This window comes from Saccostrea cucullata, unplaced genomic scaffold, assembly GCF_032062105.1.
Source record: "Saccostrea cucullata isolate Sc308-1 unplaced genomic scaffold, CSIRO_AGI_Scuc_v1 ctg703, whole genome shotgun sequence".
Lineage (NCBI taxonomy): Eukaryota > Metazoa > Mollusca > Bivalvia > Ostreida > Ostreidae > Saccostrea > Saccostrea cuccullata.
The window spans coordinates 177,168-194,303 of record NW_026924126.1 but is presented as its reverse complement, the minus strand read 5'-3'; the positions used below and the strand labels follow the sequence as shown (position 1 = coordinate 194,303).

Sequence of the window (17,136 nt, the reverse complement as noted above, 5' to 3'; positions counted from 1 at the left end):
TGCTTCCGTTCATTCCAGTAACAACAAACAAAGAAAGCATTTTATTGTTTAAATATTGAGAATGAAATACTAGTAAGTCAATTCAATGTTTAGGCCTTTTTGTACTGGTTTCTAATTTACTGTCTTTTTACTGTGTGTACACCAGAACAGAGATATTTAATACATCATGCACCTTGAAACCATGACTTGTTGAACTGCGTAAATTGTTTATTATTATTGGACTAGTCCATTTATGGAATAAACCAACCGAGGCTGGAGTCTAATAGTTAGAGTTATAACATTTTGTGTATTTTATAGGATTAAAATCGTATGTGTGGAAATGCAAATGTTTCAATCGCGTATCGTGTCTTGCCAACAAAGAACGAGTGCACTTATGGGCCCCGGTAAAATGTTAAAAAATAAACAATCAAATTAAGCAAAAAATTTGTCATCCCAAATCATAAATTGATATTTAAACTGTACGATTCAACATGTTTGAAATTCACGAATATACAAAGAACAAAACCAGAGAATGTGGCAGGGGTCAGCCAACATTTTTGATTTTCGAGAATGGTAATTCATTTCAAAGCTTTAGTATACCATGAACCTAACGTTGTGCAAATGATAAAAGACGCATAATACATTTATAAAACTTGTGTGAAAGTAGGAAATTCTACACAATTAGGCTGGTACTTAGAATATTAAAAATGTACAAAATATACAATGTTTTTTTTTAATAGCAAATGAGAGCTATTTACCTGTATGACCTATGTTGAACCCTAGTGTGGAATAAATTATTTAAAATACTTATAGTCACGTGAGTTCTACCAAGGTAAACATTCCTCAAAGGTACTCACCGTAAAACATCGGCGGGTGTTGTATATTTAGTCAAAGTCGTGCCTCTTAGAAATATTTGTATGTATTTGTTTTTAAGAACACAGGAGGGTAAAGAGAGTTAATTAAGTGTCATTCACAGAAGTGTCAAACTTTTTAAAAATCCATGCAAGACAATAAAACGGGTATTGGCCATCTAAACACTTCTTTTTAATTTCAAATTCAGTGGAACTATTATCGTATTTCTTTTAATGCAATGAGAACAAAAAATTATGATAGGTAACACTGTTATAATCTTGGAAATCTGTCTCGAAGTGGGTAACCCCCGTTTGTTTACAACTTTTGTTTCTTACCTTGTGTATTTTTATTATACCGAATAGGGCCATTCTTTAAACGTGAGAAAAAGTACAATCTGCTTGCATATAACGACATATAGATGTGCTTGACGGGGAAATTTTATATTTTCGAGGTTTTATACACTCTAACATTTTTTTTCATTAAAAAAAGGGGGGGGGGTTATTATCGATCCATACTTCAGGTGCCTGTGCACAAAAAGGCGTTCGATTTTTCATAATGTTGAAAGTATATGCATCTTCCTCAAGTTCTTTCCCAACACAACAGAATTGTAAAGTATCAGAATTCAGGAATTTATAATAATTCCACATCAATTTTCAAAGTGCGTTGCCACATAGCTGCAGAACTGTAGCTCTCCGATTTTTGTTTTTTTGACAGACCGGAGAGCTACAGTGCCATCCATTGAAAAAACTGACAGGTATATTCATTGCGCACAAAAAAGTGCACTGTTTCTCGATTTATTTCTCCATGTTTTAAAAACTGTCATCTCAAAATATTACTAACCATGTGTTCCTTACATATTCTTTCACTGGTTCCACAACAAAACATTCCTTATAATTGGCCCTGAAATTGAAATCATCGAAAATCTCACCTATTCATACTGCAATTTTGGTTTGCAAGATAATTCGGCTCAACACGCTTCGTACAGATGTAAACTACAAGAGTACGTGATAGAGGTGTAAGAACTTTTTTAAAATCTAGCTTTTTTGCAATTGAGATAAGAATTTGGAAGAATTAATACAGAACTGAGGGGTTGCGAAACAAAATAGAAACGAAACGAAATCTACCGAAACGAAACGAAACCTACCGAAACGAAACAAAATCAAGACGAAACGAAACGAAATCAAAACGAAACCTGCCGAAACGAAACGAAACAAAACTATCAAAATGATTTTTTTTTAAATCAAGGTATGAACTAGTATATAATTATATATGTGTAACTAACTGCATGTGGACTTTTTATTTTACTTCAAATAAAATTTATTTAGTTCATGCAGTAGTCTTGTTAATATAAAATTTAATTACCGATAAATTATGCTCCCTTCTCGTTCTAATGATTTATTTACACGTTTGCCAGCTGCAAATATGCAACAGCCGACTGCATGTATAGTTTCAATATGTGCAGTATTTTCTATTTTTTATGTCTTACTCTTATTTTCAGCCGGCTAATGGTATTTTGCGGAACGAAACGGAACGGAACGGAACCAGTTGTGGGGCACCCTAGGGGGGAATAAATATGAATATATTATATAATAAAAATGAATATAATAAGTTAATTTATTACAAATTATTCTGCCATTCTATATCTTAGGAAACCAACCAAAAAAGTGTCAAGTGTCTGAAGTAAAGGACCAAAAAATAAAATGTCTATAAGTTATGAATTATTCTGCCGTTAAGTTTTTGATCTGCTGTGTCATGTGTAGTAACTATGTGAACTGTTTTGAATGAGAGACGTATACCTATCAATGATGTAAAAAAAATTATTAATGCTTTTCCTTAAAAGTTTTCTGTCAATAGATTATTATGAAAAGAATGTCGTTCATGTGCAGTCTAAAGGTAAAGAGAGTTGTCGCGCTTTGCCAGTATGGTCATCTCTGGTTCCGTTTCGTTCCGCTAAATACCAATATCCGTGTGGGTATTAGTATTTAGCGAAACGGAACGAAACACAGTTAAGTTGGAATAAGATGATACACATACAAGCATTTTGTTGTATTTCATTTCATCTCATCTTTTTAATAATCAAAATTTCAGGGGAAAAGAAATATAGACAAGGATGTTTGAAGAGGAAAGTATATCATCCATCATATATCCAGCATAATAAAGCATATTTTTTTTTAACCTTTCAAGCTTCTCCAAAAGTCTTGTCTTTATACAATCGCAGGCCTTGTTGTTGATAGGAAAACGTAAATACCATCTCTCTGTCTTCAACTAAATCGATATGCAAAATAAGTTTAACTTTATTATTATGTAAAGGTAGATCTTAAAACGCGTGATTTGCAATTTGCTGTATGCTAACAAATATGTTTACTACCTGAACCTTGATCGATATCTTAGATATTCAGTTCTGCGCTAATAAGAAAAGAAACACACACAACAAGTTCCGTTCCGTTTCGCAAAATACCATTATCCACTACAATATTAGTACTTTGCGAAACGGAACGGAACTATTATATCAAAGGTTTTAAAACTCTGTTAATGAACGACGTGAGATAAGTTTTGTGTCCTGTAAGGAGTTGAATTGAAAATCATGCTCAGCATTGAAATTATTTTGACGACAGTCCTAAAAATTCTTCTTTTTTTTTAAAAAAAAAAAATACAATTAAACAAAAAGTTTTGTTAACTTTTCATTTTCTGTAAGTTAAACACCATTTATATTTGAAAAGAAGAGGCAAGAAAAAGTGTTTCAAAATGATCAAATCTTGTTCCGTTCCGTTCCGCAAATTACCAATATCCACACGGATATCGGTACTTTGCGGAACGAAACGGAACCACATCTTTTTATTTGAAGAGAAAAAAAAACAACCTAAATCTGCCGAAGTATTCATGACATCAACCAATTTTTTAGCTTTCATGAATCCTGGGTAAATCAATTGAGAGAACAAGTCATTTTTAATTAAAGGAAAATATATGACATGCATTCACGTAACAACTTATTTCTCCATATATTTATTCCATTGTGTTTTAGTTTTGCTGAGATTTGTTTAGTTCCGCTGAATACTACTAGTAATTTCTGTAGTGACTATGTGAACTGTTTTTAATGAGAGACGTACACCTATCACTGATGTAAAATATTATTAATGCTTTGCCTTCAAAGTTTACTGTCAATAGAGTATTATGAAAAAAATGTCGTTCATGTGCAGTCTAAAGGTAAAGAGAGTTGTCGCACTTTGCCAGTATGGTCATCTCTGGTTCCCTTTCGTTCCGCTAAATACCAATATCCGTGTGGGTATTAGTATTTAGCGAAACGGAACGAAACACAGTTAAGTTGGAATAAGATGATACACATACAAGCATTTTGTTGTTATTCATTTCATATCATCTTTTTATTTATCAAAAATTAAATTTAGGGGGAAAAATAAAATAGTAAGAAAGTAATTCATCCCTCATATATCCAGCACAATAAAAGGATTTTTGCAGAAGAAATTCATCCATCATATATCCAGCATAATAAAGCATATTTTTTACCTTTCAAACTTCTTCAAAAGTCTTGTCTTTATATCAGTTATATATACAAATACAATCGCAGGTCTTGATGTTGATAGGAAAACGTAAATACCATCTATCTTCAACTAAATTGATATGCAAAATAAGTTTAAATTTGTTATGTAAAGGTAGATCTAAAAACGCGTGATTTGCAATTTGCTGTATGCTAACAAATATGTTTACTACCTGAACCTTGATCAATATCTTAAATATTCAGTTCTGCGCTATTAAGAAAAGAAACACACACAACATGTTCCGTTCCGTTTCGCAAAATACCATTATCCACTACAATATTAGTACTTTGAGAAACGGAACGGAACGGAACTACATTATCAAGGATTTTAAAACTCTGTTAATGAACGGCATTAGAATTTTTTTGCCCTGTAAGATTTTGAATTTAAAAATCACGCTCAGCAAGAAAATTAATATGACCGGTGACAGTCCAAAAAATTCTTGTTTTCTTTACATACAGTCAAAGAAAATGTTTTTTTTTTTTTTTTTCAAAGAAAGTGACTCTCATCAGCCACGTACCTCAAACCACTTGACTCGACACTAATCTAGTGTTTCGGCGGTGTGATATATACGAGGTTAAAGATTTTGATAGTATATTAATTAGCTGCAAATCCGCCATCATCAGGAGCCTATTTGCACATCTGTTATACAAATTATTAAATTAGTTAGGAGAGGAGCATGTTACTCAGATTATTAATGTGTTTAATGACACAATAGGTTTTTCTTGGAGGATTGTATTGCAATCCTTATATTTCTTTGAATATGCTGGCATTTTTATAATTTTATACATCGATTTTATTAGCGAATATCGCATACAGAATGGGGTTCCTGACTTAGAACCCATCGCATATTCAATTATTTGTTTGTATATATTTGCAAATTCAAATATATTAAATCTGAGTAAATAAATTTGGTCTGTTGTGGGCTCGGCTTAGACTGAGAATTTCCCTAAAAGCCGTATCAACAGCAGCCATAGGCTTCTCCAATTGCACATTTGTGTAAAGTGATGTTACATCACAGCTGACCAGCAAATTCTCGTTGTGTGGTCGCAGAAGTTCATTCTTCCATAAAATTTGTGCTCAAGTTATGCAAGCACAATAAATGATTAAAATTATAATCAATAAAAATGACTACATTTAAGTAAGTGCCTTTTTGAAATGTAATAGGCCTTCTAGAGAAATAAAGGTAATTTGCAGCATCAATTACTTTTTGTATATTTTATGGAGTAGATTTAATCTCTCCGTCCTCGTGTTATCTGCTAATTGCAGAAAGCTATAAGTAATATAGTCAAGGACACCCTTTGCATTCATTTCAGCCATGTGTTCATCAAGATGTTTTGATTTGGGATACTAAATTCAGCAGTTATATTTTGAATTTAAGTGCCGTTCATACGACTCTTTACTGTGTTTCATTCAGTGACATCATTTAGTCAGCTTTTATTAGATGAAATTTTTGTTTTTATTAAGTTCCATCAAAACTCTCTTTACCTTTAGACTGCACATGAACGACATTTTTTTCATAATAATCTATAATCTATTGACAGTAAACTTTGAAGGCAAAGCATTAATAATATTTTACTATTTTACATCAGTGATAGGTGTACGTCTCTCATTAAAAACAGTTCACATAGTCACTACAGAAATTACTAGTAGTATTAAGCGGAACTAAACAAATCTCAGCAAAACTAAAACACAATGGAATAAATATATGAAGAAATAAGTTGTTACGTGAATGTCATATATTTTCCTTTAATTAAAAATGACTTGTTCTCTCAGTTAAACTTATTTTGGAATATTCTGATTTACCAAGGATTCATGAAAGCTAAAAAAAATTGGTTGGTGTCATGAATACTACGGCAGATTTAGGCTGTTTTTGGTTAGTTCTTGTTTTTTTTTCTCTTCAAATAAAAAGATGTGGTTCCGTCTCGTTCCGCAAAGTACCGATATCCGTGTGGATATTGGTAATTTGCGGAACGGAACGGAACAAGATTTGATCATTTTGAAACACTTTTTCTTGCCTCTTCTTTTCAAATATAAATGGTGTTTAACTTACAGAAAAGTTAACAAAACTTTTTGTTTAATTGTATTTTTTTTTTTTAAAAGAAGAATTTTTAGGACTGTCGTCAAAATAATTTCAATGCTGAGCATGATTTTCAATTCAATTTCAACATCAAGGCCTGCGATTGTATAAAGACAAGACTTTTGGAGAAGCTTGAAAGGTTAAAAAAAAATATGCTTTATTATGCTGGATATATGATCGATGATATACTTTCCTCTTCAAACATCCTTGTCTCTTATATTTCTTTCCCCCTGAAATTTTGATTATTAAAAAGATGAGATGAAATGAAATACAACAAAATGCTTGTATGTGTATCATCTTATTCCAACTTAACTGTGTTTCGTTCCGTTTCGCTAAATACTAATACCCACACGGATATTGGTATTTAGCGGAACGAAACGGAACCAGAGAATGACCATACTGGCAAAGCGCAACAACTCTCTTTACCTTTAGACTGCACATGAACGACATTCTTTTCATAATAATCTATTGACAGAAAACTTTTAAGGAAAAGCATTAATAATTTTTTTACATCATTGATAGGTATACGTCTCTCATTCAAAACAGTTCACATAGTTACTACACATGACACAGCAGATCAAAAACTTAACGGCAGAATAATTCATAATTTATAGACATTTTATTTTATGGTCCTTTACTTCAGACACTTGACACTTTCTTTGGTTGGTTTCCTAAGATATAGAATGGCAGAATAATTTGTAATAAATTAACTTATTATATTCATTTTTATTATATAATATATTCATATTTATTCCCCCTCTAGGGTGCCCCACAACTGGTTCCGTTCCGTTCCGTTTCGTTCCGCAAAGTACCATTAGCCTTTTCAGCCCTCGTTTATCTAAATACAACATATCTATCAAAATTGGCGTGTTACATGTAAAGGCTCGTTTATGAACGGGTCTGAATAAAGTCACAGTACTGTTGTATTGCGAATATCTTAAAACATAGGATAAACCAGAGACTTCCGAGTATTTAGTATTCAATTCCGAAACAATTTAACTGACACGAAAAAAATCTCTCGAAGCGAACGATGTCATTTTTAAGAAGGTAAATTATTTGGTGTTATATTTAAAAAATATGACATAAACGTCGGATGCGGGGGAGGGTGAGCCCCCCCCCCCCATTTTTTTTTTCTGCAAAGATATATATTATACAGGCATTGAAAATTTGGGTTTACCTTTTTGGTTTGGTCAAGCCCCCCCCCCCCTCCCCTACTTTCAATTTCCTCCCAACGCCTATGAATGAACTTAATTAAAGCGAAACAATTGCCTGTGGTGTTTGAACTTTATAAATTTCATATGAAGTAAAAATAGACCATATGCAGTTACACATGATCTATAACTATATGTACATATATATACCATGATTTGAAAAACATTCTGAAAGTTTTGTTTCGCTTCGTTTCGTTTCGTTAGATTTCGTTTTGTTTCGGTAGATTTCATTTCGTTTCGGTAGATTTCGTTTAGTTTCGGCAGATTTCGTTTCGTTTCGTTTCGTTTCTATTTCATTTCGCACTTTACAGGTACCCCAGAACTGAGCGCACTTTTTTGTACGCAATAAATATACAGTTTTTTCAATGGGTGGCACTGTATCTCTCCTGTCTGTCATTCGGAGAGCTACATTTCTGCAGCTAGTTGCCACACAGCACACATATTAGGCATAGTCTTAAGCAAAGACCGCGTTATACAGTTTACAAGTATACTAGTAAACAATTTCACTTTCTCTATTTAATTAAACAGGATTTGTTGAATATAATTGAAAATGTCGTGTATTGTATATATACATTTCCAAATGAAATTTTCCAAATGATTAAATCACCAACTATTATCAGACAGAATATTACGAGATTTTGCTCCAACAGACAAGGATAAAGTGCGTTTTACAGTATGCCAAGCCTTTTACATCTCGCACAAAAGAGGAGAAATGTAGTGTTGGATCTAAAGTGAGTTGGGGAGGTGGCTTGGGGAGGTGGGTGGGTAACATCCTCTGCCCCTGCGAAAAAATGTTCCAGTGTTCTGGAACTGTTCTAGAATTTCATGAACAGTTCTAGAACCATACCCATAATAGTTTCTAGAAATTTTGTTCCAGAACTGTAACAGAACCTGCATCAGGAACTCTTGTCGAACAGATTAAGGATTTGCCAAATCCTTGTTCTGTTCTGGAATAGTAACAGAACAATTTTAAGACAGTTCTTGGACTAAAAGTTGGCCAAAAATGTTCAAAAAAATGTAATAGAAAAGGTCATCGTATTTGGATGATGGACAATGGGTACAAATCTGTAACTGATCTGTTACAGACCTGTCACAACATTTTTAAGGAACAAATCTAGAACTATTTTAGTACAGATAATCCTGTCAATTTACAATGATCAATAATTTATTCTCACATTGCATTCAACGACATAATAAATATGTACACAGGTTTAACATCAACATGGACTCTCTTACTCTTATCATGTATTGTACAATTGCTTAATCCTTTAATTTTCATGCAGAAGTGAAGAAATGCTGGGATAAGAAGGTTCTGACGAAAGAAAAAAAAAAGTTTTAGAGAAATATGTGGTGATTACCGATAATGGCATCTTTCAAATATGCTTATTGACATATATCATTAAATTACTTAGGTTGTTTGCAGTTCAGCTAAAAAACAATTCAACAGTAAAATATAATAAATAACATGATTTTTTCTTTTTTGTACCAGTGAGAAGAATCAAGTTTGTTACTAAGATTACCACCTTTAACAAATACATGTTCTTGTGTACAACCAAATCTGCGAAATAAACAACTCAGCTGATCTCACTGTTTAAGATCATTCCGTCAGTTATTTGAAAATTGCGTGTCCATAAGAATTGGGCATCCGGATCACAAATTGTCTATTTCTAGACTTAACATCTAAAAATACCAACACTTCTTTCAGATTTGTAACATTTGTCACAACACAGTTCTGCGCAATTGAAGTAACAGCTATGCAGTGATTTGAAACTCGAGCTTCAATTTGCATTTGTTCAAGCACGGCATACACACACTTAGAGTACTCACATAAAACAAAGTATTTGATCTTTCCAATGTCATTATTTCCGTATAAAACTACAGTACAGATACGTTTCTGCATCCGGCTATATTCTTCAGAATAAAACCTCTTCTGATTTACAACTATTCTATTAACTTTTTTCAAAACACGCAAATTTTCTGGTATGATGTCTAAAAGAGCTGCTTTCACCGAATCTTCCAATTCGTGTTGTTGAAGAGGCTGCAAAGATCCAGCTACATCACAGTTATTAGCATTGTAGGTTACTTTTAAACTGTCACACTTTCTTAGTTGTAATCCTTTTCTCCTTATACATAGCTGCGCTTGTCTATATTTCATGGCCTGTTTCAAAACAACCCCAGTTCCATGAACAGATTTTAAAAGCATAGCATTAATATCCTCGAATGGAAAGCAACTCCAACACCACATGGGACCCCAAAGTTTTACAAAGTGACTCAAATGCAATCCAGTGTTGTGAACATTTAGACCACATGAACCCTCCCCATATAACCTTTCAAATGAAGAATAGAATTGTTGCAAAAGATCTTCTGCACGGGTTATGTCTGTCTGAGATATTTTGTCACCAAGTAAAATATATATACTTTCAGACAGACAAGAATAATTCTCAAGAAATTGATCATCCAAAAAATCTTCTATACATGGCAATGCGTAATAAAGAAGCCAACTTTGTAATTCCGTCGCTTTAAAGTGTTGGTAGTGTTTCTCCAAGTTTCTTGGAAGTCTTTCAATGCTGTAAGGGGGTTTTAAACTTTCCATACGTCGTGATATTTCCTGTATGTTTTCTCCAACAAAGTAATCTGCTGCTTTATTTTTCGTTGAAAACCACTTACACATCAAAGATTTTACAATGCCTAAGCAAACACCATGCATGTAATCTGGTACTATTCCTGCAACAATATCAAAATCTTTTAAGTAAGAAATTCCAGACATTCCTTTCATTCCCTTTGAACGATTATTTGGTGTACCACTCCTCATGTTTTCAACTAGTAAATCATGTTTCCGCTGCGTGGGTTGGGACCCGGGAATCCTAAATGGTAAACATCTAGCAGTTCCTTTTCCTTGTTTGACTGTTTTCCCCTCCTCCTCACAAGTAATACATGGATATGGTCCATTGAAATAGGACATGTTTAATAGTTCTGCCTTTGCTGGTAAATCCATGGTTCCACAAACAATCTTCAGCTTTATAGAATAATTTTTGTTACTTATGCATACATCAACACCATCAACATATAAAGCATTCATAAATTCACTGAAAACTTTGAAGTATTCCTGAAATGGTGGTTTTCCCTTGCCCTGCCACATCCCAGCTAGAAGAATGTTTTCACGCGAAAAACGTTTTGGGGGGCTCAGCTCATTTATGGCCAAAAATATTGGCCATAACTCTATTTTAGATGAAGAATATAAGTTTACCCCATCTGTGTTGAAAATTGCAGTCAAATTATTACTATCTAGATATCCATCTTGCATCAATTTCCTGTATCCTTGTCCATCTGAGATGTCTGTTAAAAGGCTGCATCCTGTATTCATTCTATCATATGCCTTTTGTTTTGTCTCTTGAATATCTTCCCATATTCCTACAATAAATTCAAGAAAAGTATAATGCAACAATTTTATGTGATTTATAATTTTTATAACATGAAAGAACATTTGTTCACATATTTGACTCAGACCAATCAAATGAATACCTATTTACAATTCTTAACATTCTTTTACAAATCATTAACTTTAATTTGAGTTTTGTCAAGTACACTTATTTAATTGCAGTGAGGTATCAATTTAAATTACTCAATTTTTTAACATATATACCGGTACATGACAGCGATTTTTTTCCACGCATTGGGAAAGGGTCCGGTACCGGTTCAATTGGGAAAAATAGCATAGAAGAAAAACAGAATTTTCTCTCATTTATGCAAATGCAACGTATTTTGAGTTTATTCCAATTTAATTACCTATTACTCCTTGTTTGACTGAATAAGCATAAGTACTTATTGTTTTTTTTTATATCAACGTCCCATGTTTTCACATTTTCATGCTTTCAATTTGTCAAAATGTATGACACTACGCTGTCTAAACCACAGGTCCCGCCAAATTACGACTTTCTCTACTTTCGATTTAAGCGGAAGTGAAACAATTAGTCAACTTGTACAATGTTTCATTTAACAAGAAATATGATGTTATCGTAGTCTGTTGCATCACAGTTGAATTGGGAATTTTTAGTCACAGAATTGGGAAAAATTAATGTTTTTTTGCATTGGGAACGGTGCCGTTTGTCGGTACCAGTTATATAAGGAAAAAAAACGCTGCATGATATATATGTATAATAAGTATATTTACATAATTATACATGTACTACAGTTATTGTTGACATCAAAGAGATACCATGGCCATAATATTCTCCAATAGACCAAAAAATTACCTGGTGTCTGTAGTAAATCCATTAATTGTTTTCCTACATCTGCAAAAACGAAGACCTGCCTTGGTTGTCTTGTTTTGGTTTGTTGTTTGCTTAAAGGGCCTTTGTAACGGAGCCCGTCACAGTCCCGACTCTGACATTGAAACACATCATCATCTTCAACAGGAAAAACTTTGTTACAGAGAGTACAGTAGTGAATCTCATGCATAGGAGTATTATCTGTGTGCGATAACATTTCATCCCAGTCCAGAGCACATACTTCTTCTGATTTTGGAAAAGTTTTCTTTAATGTATCAATTACATCTTTACTTGCACTTGCTGAAAATTTATTCCTTAAGAAGCATGATAATAGAGAGAGTGCCTGGTATTCCTTCTTAGGCATATTTAGATTATTTTCTGAATTTTCAGGTATTATATCAGAGTCACTTTCATTTGAAAAAGTTTCAGTATCCGAGTCCAACGAACAAGATTCCGAGAATGATGCTGCGTTTGAATCTGTGTCATTAGAGTCAGACGAGAAATCACAAGAATTAGATGATGAAAAATCAATAGATTTTGTTTCAAAATGATTATCTAAGGAATCATACTGAAAAGAGATATCACTTTCTGTATCTGATGTCTCATTTTCATGTATGATTGACTGTTCATCATTAACCTGAACCACCATATCTTTCTCTGTCTTGCTGGTATTGCTAGATGAAATCTCCTGGTCTGTTAAAAGTTGGAAATCTTTAGATGGTTTGGCATTACAAGAGGCTAAACATTGATCTGCTAAAAGATGGGAGTACATGTGATTTTCTGAAGAGTCCAGAAAGACCTCCTGTGATTCAACTTCTTCGGAGCTTGAATTTTCAAGTGATGCCAAGAGATCTGGATCTGCACCTGCTTCCTCACTTTGATCTGTACAGTATTGAAAAAATAATAAATAAAACACCTTTTAAATCTTAAATTCACTTAATCACTTTTTGCATCATATAAATATAGAACAAATATACATGTAAGGCCTAAAAAAAATGACAACTTGGTTCTCAGGCCCACCCGCATATCATTGAACAATGCGTATTACCCATTTTTATCCTCAAATGAATAAAATAAAATTTCTCTCATGCGGTCGTACGTAGCCAAATAAAAATCCAGAATTTCTGACCGCATTTTGTCTGCAATTTAGAAATCAGATAAACGTTTGACAAACATCAAGATGATCCAGACTTTGACCAAGATAAAATCACAAACATGGCCGTCAAGTAAACAGGATAATGTGCCAAGATTAAGTTAAGTTATGCTGGCATTGATTTCAGTGCAGATTTATGAGGGAATGTACCTCCACTGTACAAAGTGGGGGTTTCTGAAAGTTTTCCATGCTAGAACTAAATTTGATTGATCAATAACGGTATCAAATACGGCTCCCTCAAACTCGGAACTCGGCAAGATACGCAGATTTCATTTAGTATGGGTAAACCAAAGACTGATGAATTTGACAATGTTTAATAAAATCATAAGTGCTATTTATAGTGCTGAAACACTTAGATTGATTTTGTTACGTAAACAATTGACCAGATGCATCAATAAAGTGCTGGGTTCTGTAAGTTTAACACGTCTCGTGTTTAGGATGCCATCGTTTCACTAAAGGAATTTGTAGAAGATGCAAGAGAAAAGAGAAAGAAGCAGGAAATAAATTATTTTGATGTTGAAGCACTCACAGTTGATTAAATTAGTTTTGAAATTATATCTTTTAAAAAAAAAATCCGGTGTCTGTTTTTCATGAGATAAAAAGAAAAAAGAAATGCATCCCTCCTGCATTTATTCGAGAAAACTGGCCTGAGAGCCAAGTTATTAATTTTTTTTGGCCTAATGTCCATGTCAATGACACTATTAAATGACCAAATAAATATACTCTCACAACTTTTGAAAATTATACCTCAGGTTACCTACTAAGTTAGCAAAATTTGTCTCTGTCAGTTAGATTCAATTAAATAAAGTAATTAATTGCTTTAATTAGCATAGACATTAAGCAGTCATATTTGATGATGTAATGCATTTTTATGTCACTGCCTGACTATTACAGCATCAAGTCTCTGTGAGATACTTATATCATGTATTTATGAATCTTTTAAAAAGCAAAAAAATCCCCCCATAAAATTCAAAAGCTGTCTGGAATTAAAATCAGGAAGATCTACCAATACTAGCAATCATCATGAAAATAGCATATGCACACCATTATATTGTAAATAAAGACCATTATATATTGTAAATAAAGAGTACACAAATTTTCAGAAACATTCAGAAAAAATAGCTTCATTAAAATGGCCACTCTAAAGAAACATGTATGCAGACAGTCATGGTGATTCCAAAATCGATATATATATCCCTGCTCACCTTGTCGTTTGAGGATAGGATATCAAGTTACCTGAGTACAAATTATACTTACTTTCTGTGATAAACTGAGATTCCTGGAAAAGAGTCCTTTTTGCAGATGTGTTACCATGAACATCTTTTTTTTTTCTCCATCGATACACAGTTGATCTAGGAACAGTTGCAGCACTGTCATATTTGTACTTTTTTTTTTCATTCCTTATTGGGGCTTTTAAAAAAAGAAGAAGAAAAAAACATCTTAATATGCTCAGGTTACTTATCAGATGTGTGCAATTAAAAATTCAAGTACTAGCTAGCCCATGGGCTAGTGGCAGCAATAACGTTACTAGCCCCAAGTAAAAAGTTACTAGCCCAAATATAGGGGCAAAAATTAAAATGAAACTAAAAAAATTAATTGTTGAAAAAGTCAGGGTACTAAGTCATTCTTTTTAAAATTAAAGTTTAATTCACATTATTTAAAAAAAAAAAGCCTCCACCACCGGCGGACCGGTGGCAGAGGCTCTAAAATTAAATCATATATAAAGTAATGATTATGAAAGAAAATAGGAATGAATTGCAGTAAAAAATTATCTTCCCTTTTTCTGATCTGATTGCATGCACTAGCTCATTTAGAATCAAATTAAATTCTTTTTTCAACTTAAATCATTAAATACACTAGAAATATATTTTATGTGAATCAAAAAACACTTATCTTTCAGTTGATTGAGTGATAGTAAATAATTTAAATCGAGATATCTGCTTGTAATTACCATAAACGGAGGAATGGAGGAAATTTGGATTAAGGGGAAAAAAAACGACCGTTTTTGTAAGTCATTAAGTCTGGTAGTACTGAAAAATGGATAAGATTATGGAGATTTATTGACAGTTAAGGAGTGTGCTGTCTGGAAAATTTTCACTGGTTGCAAATTTGATAGTAAAAAATAAATGAAAAATTAAATACAGGTTGTGCTTTTCATGTATTACATGCGTATTTATCATTTTTACTAGCCTGACGGGTTACTTCCTTGCAGAAATCTATTAGCCCGACCCCCAAAAATGGTTGCCCTGGGCGTTGGGCGATGCTAATTGCACAACCCCTGCTTATTCTGTACATGTAAGCACATTTGTCATAAAATTGAACCCTAATTCCCATTCATCAAGGTATAGTATTGTACCGTTAAAAATACTGTATCGTTTCACAAATACCAGTATTGTACTGTTTCATCCTAAACTGTATCCAACCCTACTTTAATTATTACAATAAAAGTATCTTGTTGGTTGCACCTACTACTTTTAATATACTTATTGATTTACCTAAAAAATTGGCAGTAGAAAGCCAGTATTGTACTAAGTATCTATTTTTTTAATTAGGCTACCCTTTCAATGTGCAGAGAATTTGATTTAAGCAAGTCTGGAATCTTTAAAAAAAAAATCATTTTGAATGAATTACAATGTTTCAAGGATTAAGAAATACCGTTATCAGTAGCAGTATTAAATGAAACAGTATTACTTGTATTTTTGAACTATTACTATTCGGTACGGTATTAACTGGTACGTATCACGCACGTACATGTACCCATATCAAAGCGTAAATTGAAGTAATATATTCAATTTCTCTTGAAATTATTAAAGAAAACTTACTGATCAATCACTAGTAATCAAACTGTATTGATTTTCTAAATACCTACTCAAATTATGGACTAAATTCAGATGTGTCAACACTCTTTGTTTTGTTGTCAATTTTCTCTTGCACATTCTACACTCAAACTGTCCATCTTCTGATCTTCTCCAACATTCTTTCTTTGGAAGTTTTGTTTCTGGTGCTAGTATAAAATAATCAACAAAAAATATTTTTCACCAAGTATATTTCTCAAGAACATACCATGCATACCATTAGAAACTGGGCATTTCAGTAATCAAAATAAATAACTAGTATTCCCTACAACATTTTTATCTATGCAATATTTTTCTAGGAAATCAATCACATAATAAGATAAATGCAATTAACATGATGTAAGAAACAAAATCTTTAGTATGTTTATCTATACATACCCCCAAGTAAGTGAAAATATCACCATTTTTAGAAAAACGGATAGGAAATTTGGATTAATAGTTGGCGATGTTTATAATGTTTCCGAATACATAACTTGTCTTACTGAGATAATAAAAATTTGGAAAATTGTGGATAATATTGGATTATTCAATTTTTCATTTCCTTTTTTTTTCTGGGTGATTAGCACAAAACATACTTTATCCCAATCGAGTCAACGTGTTGCAAATTTTGACAATGTCCTACATTTGTTTCAAAATTAGCATGTTGATTACCTGATTATTTCATATTTTTTTCATTAAAATGATTTGAGTTGACCATGTAAAACGTTGATGTAAACCTTACTCCTTGCTCATTGTTTATTACACTACTTCCGGTTTCACTAATGAGAAGTTCGGAATATCGATCCCGATGTATGGGGTACAGGGAAAAAAGTCCTTTTGAGTTTATTTTGAAATAAACTTACGATGTGGAAAAAAAACGCAGCAGAATATAAAACGATATTTAAGAGATGAATGGAGTTGTACAGTAAATAGATATTTTTACAAAAATTAAACTTTAACTGCGCTACAAGCTTACATATTTATAATTAAAAAGACAGGAAATCAAACAAATACATACAACAGTATTGATGGACGGACTCGATATGCTGCAAAACTCTCTGTTTGGATGACAGTACTTTTCCACAAATGCAGCATTTGAACTTCGTGGATATTTGCTGCCATTTACTTCGTACTGCAGACATCTTGGTCAACGTTTATAAAGTATTTTTTTTTAAAACAATTAATAATACACTAAATCAAACATTATA

At 32.8% G+C, this 17,136-nt stretch overlaps 2 protein-coding genes across 5 annotated transcripts in view; both read right to left on the bottom strand.

The window, feature by feature from the left end:
• Nucleotides 1–17,136, bottom strand: part of LOC134265832 (zinc finger protein OZF-like) — a 61,803-nt gene that overhangs the window by 30,524 nt on the left and 14,143 nt on the right. The window lies entirely within an intron of this gene.
• On the bottom strand, nt 8,699–17,093 carry LOC134265829 (uncharacterized). Of its 2 annotated transcripts, none has more exons than XM_062748052.1 (5): nt 16,947–17,093; nt 15,964–16,098; nt 14,352–14,504; nt 11,927–12,823; nt 8,699–11,084 (listed from the first exon to the last, which is right to left on the bottom strand). In XM_062748052.1, exons 1-5 carry the CDS (start codon nt 17,068–17,070, stop codon nt 9,283–9,285), a joined length of 3,111 nt encoding a protein of 1,036 aa, XP_062604036.1. In that variant the 5' UTR covers nt 17,071–17,093; the 3' UTR covers nt 8,699–9,282. The 2 variants fall into 2 exon arrangements, with proteins under 2 accessions (XP_062604036.1, XP_062604037.1); XM_062748053.1 differs by lacking the exon at nt 16,947–17,093 and adding an exon at nt 16,601–16,918.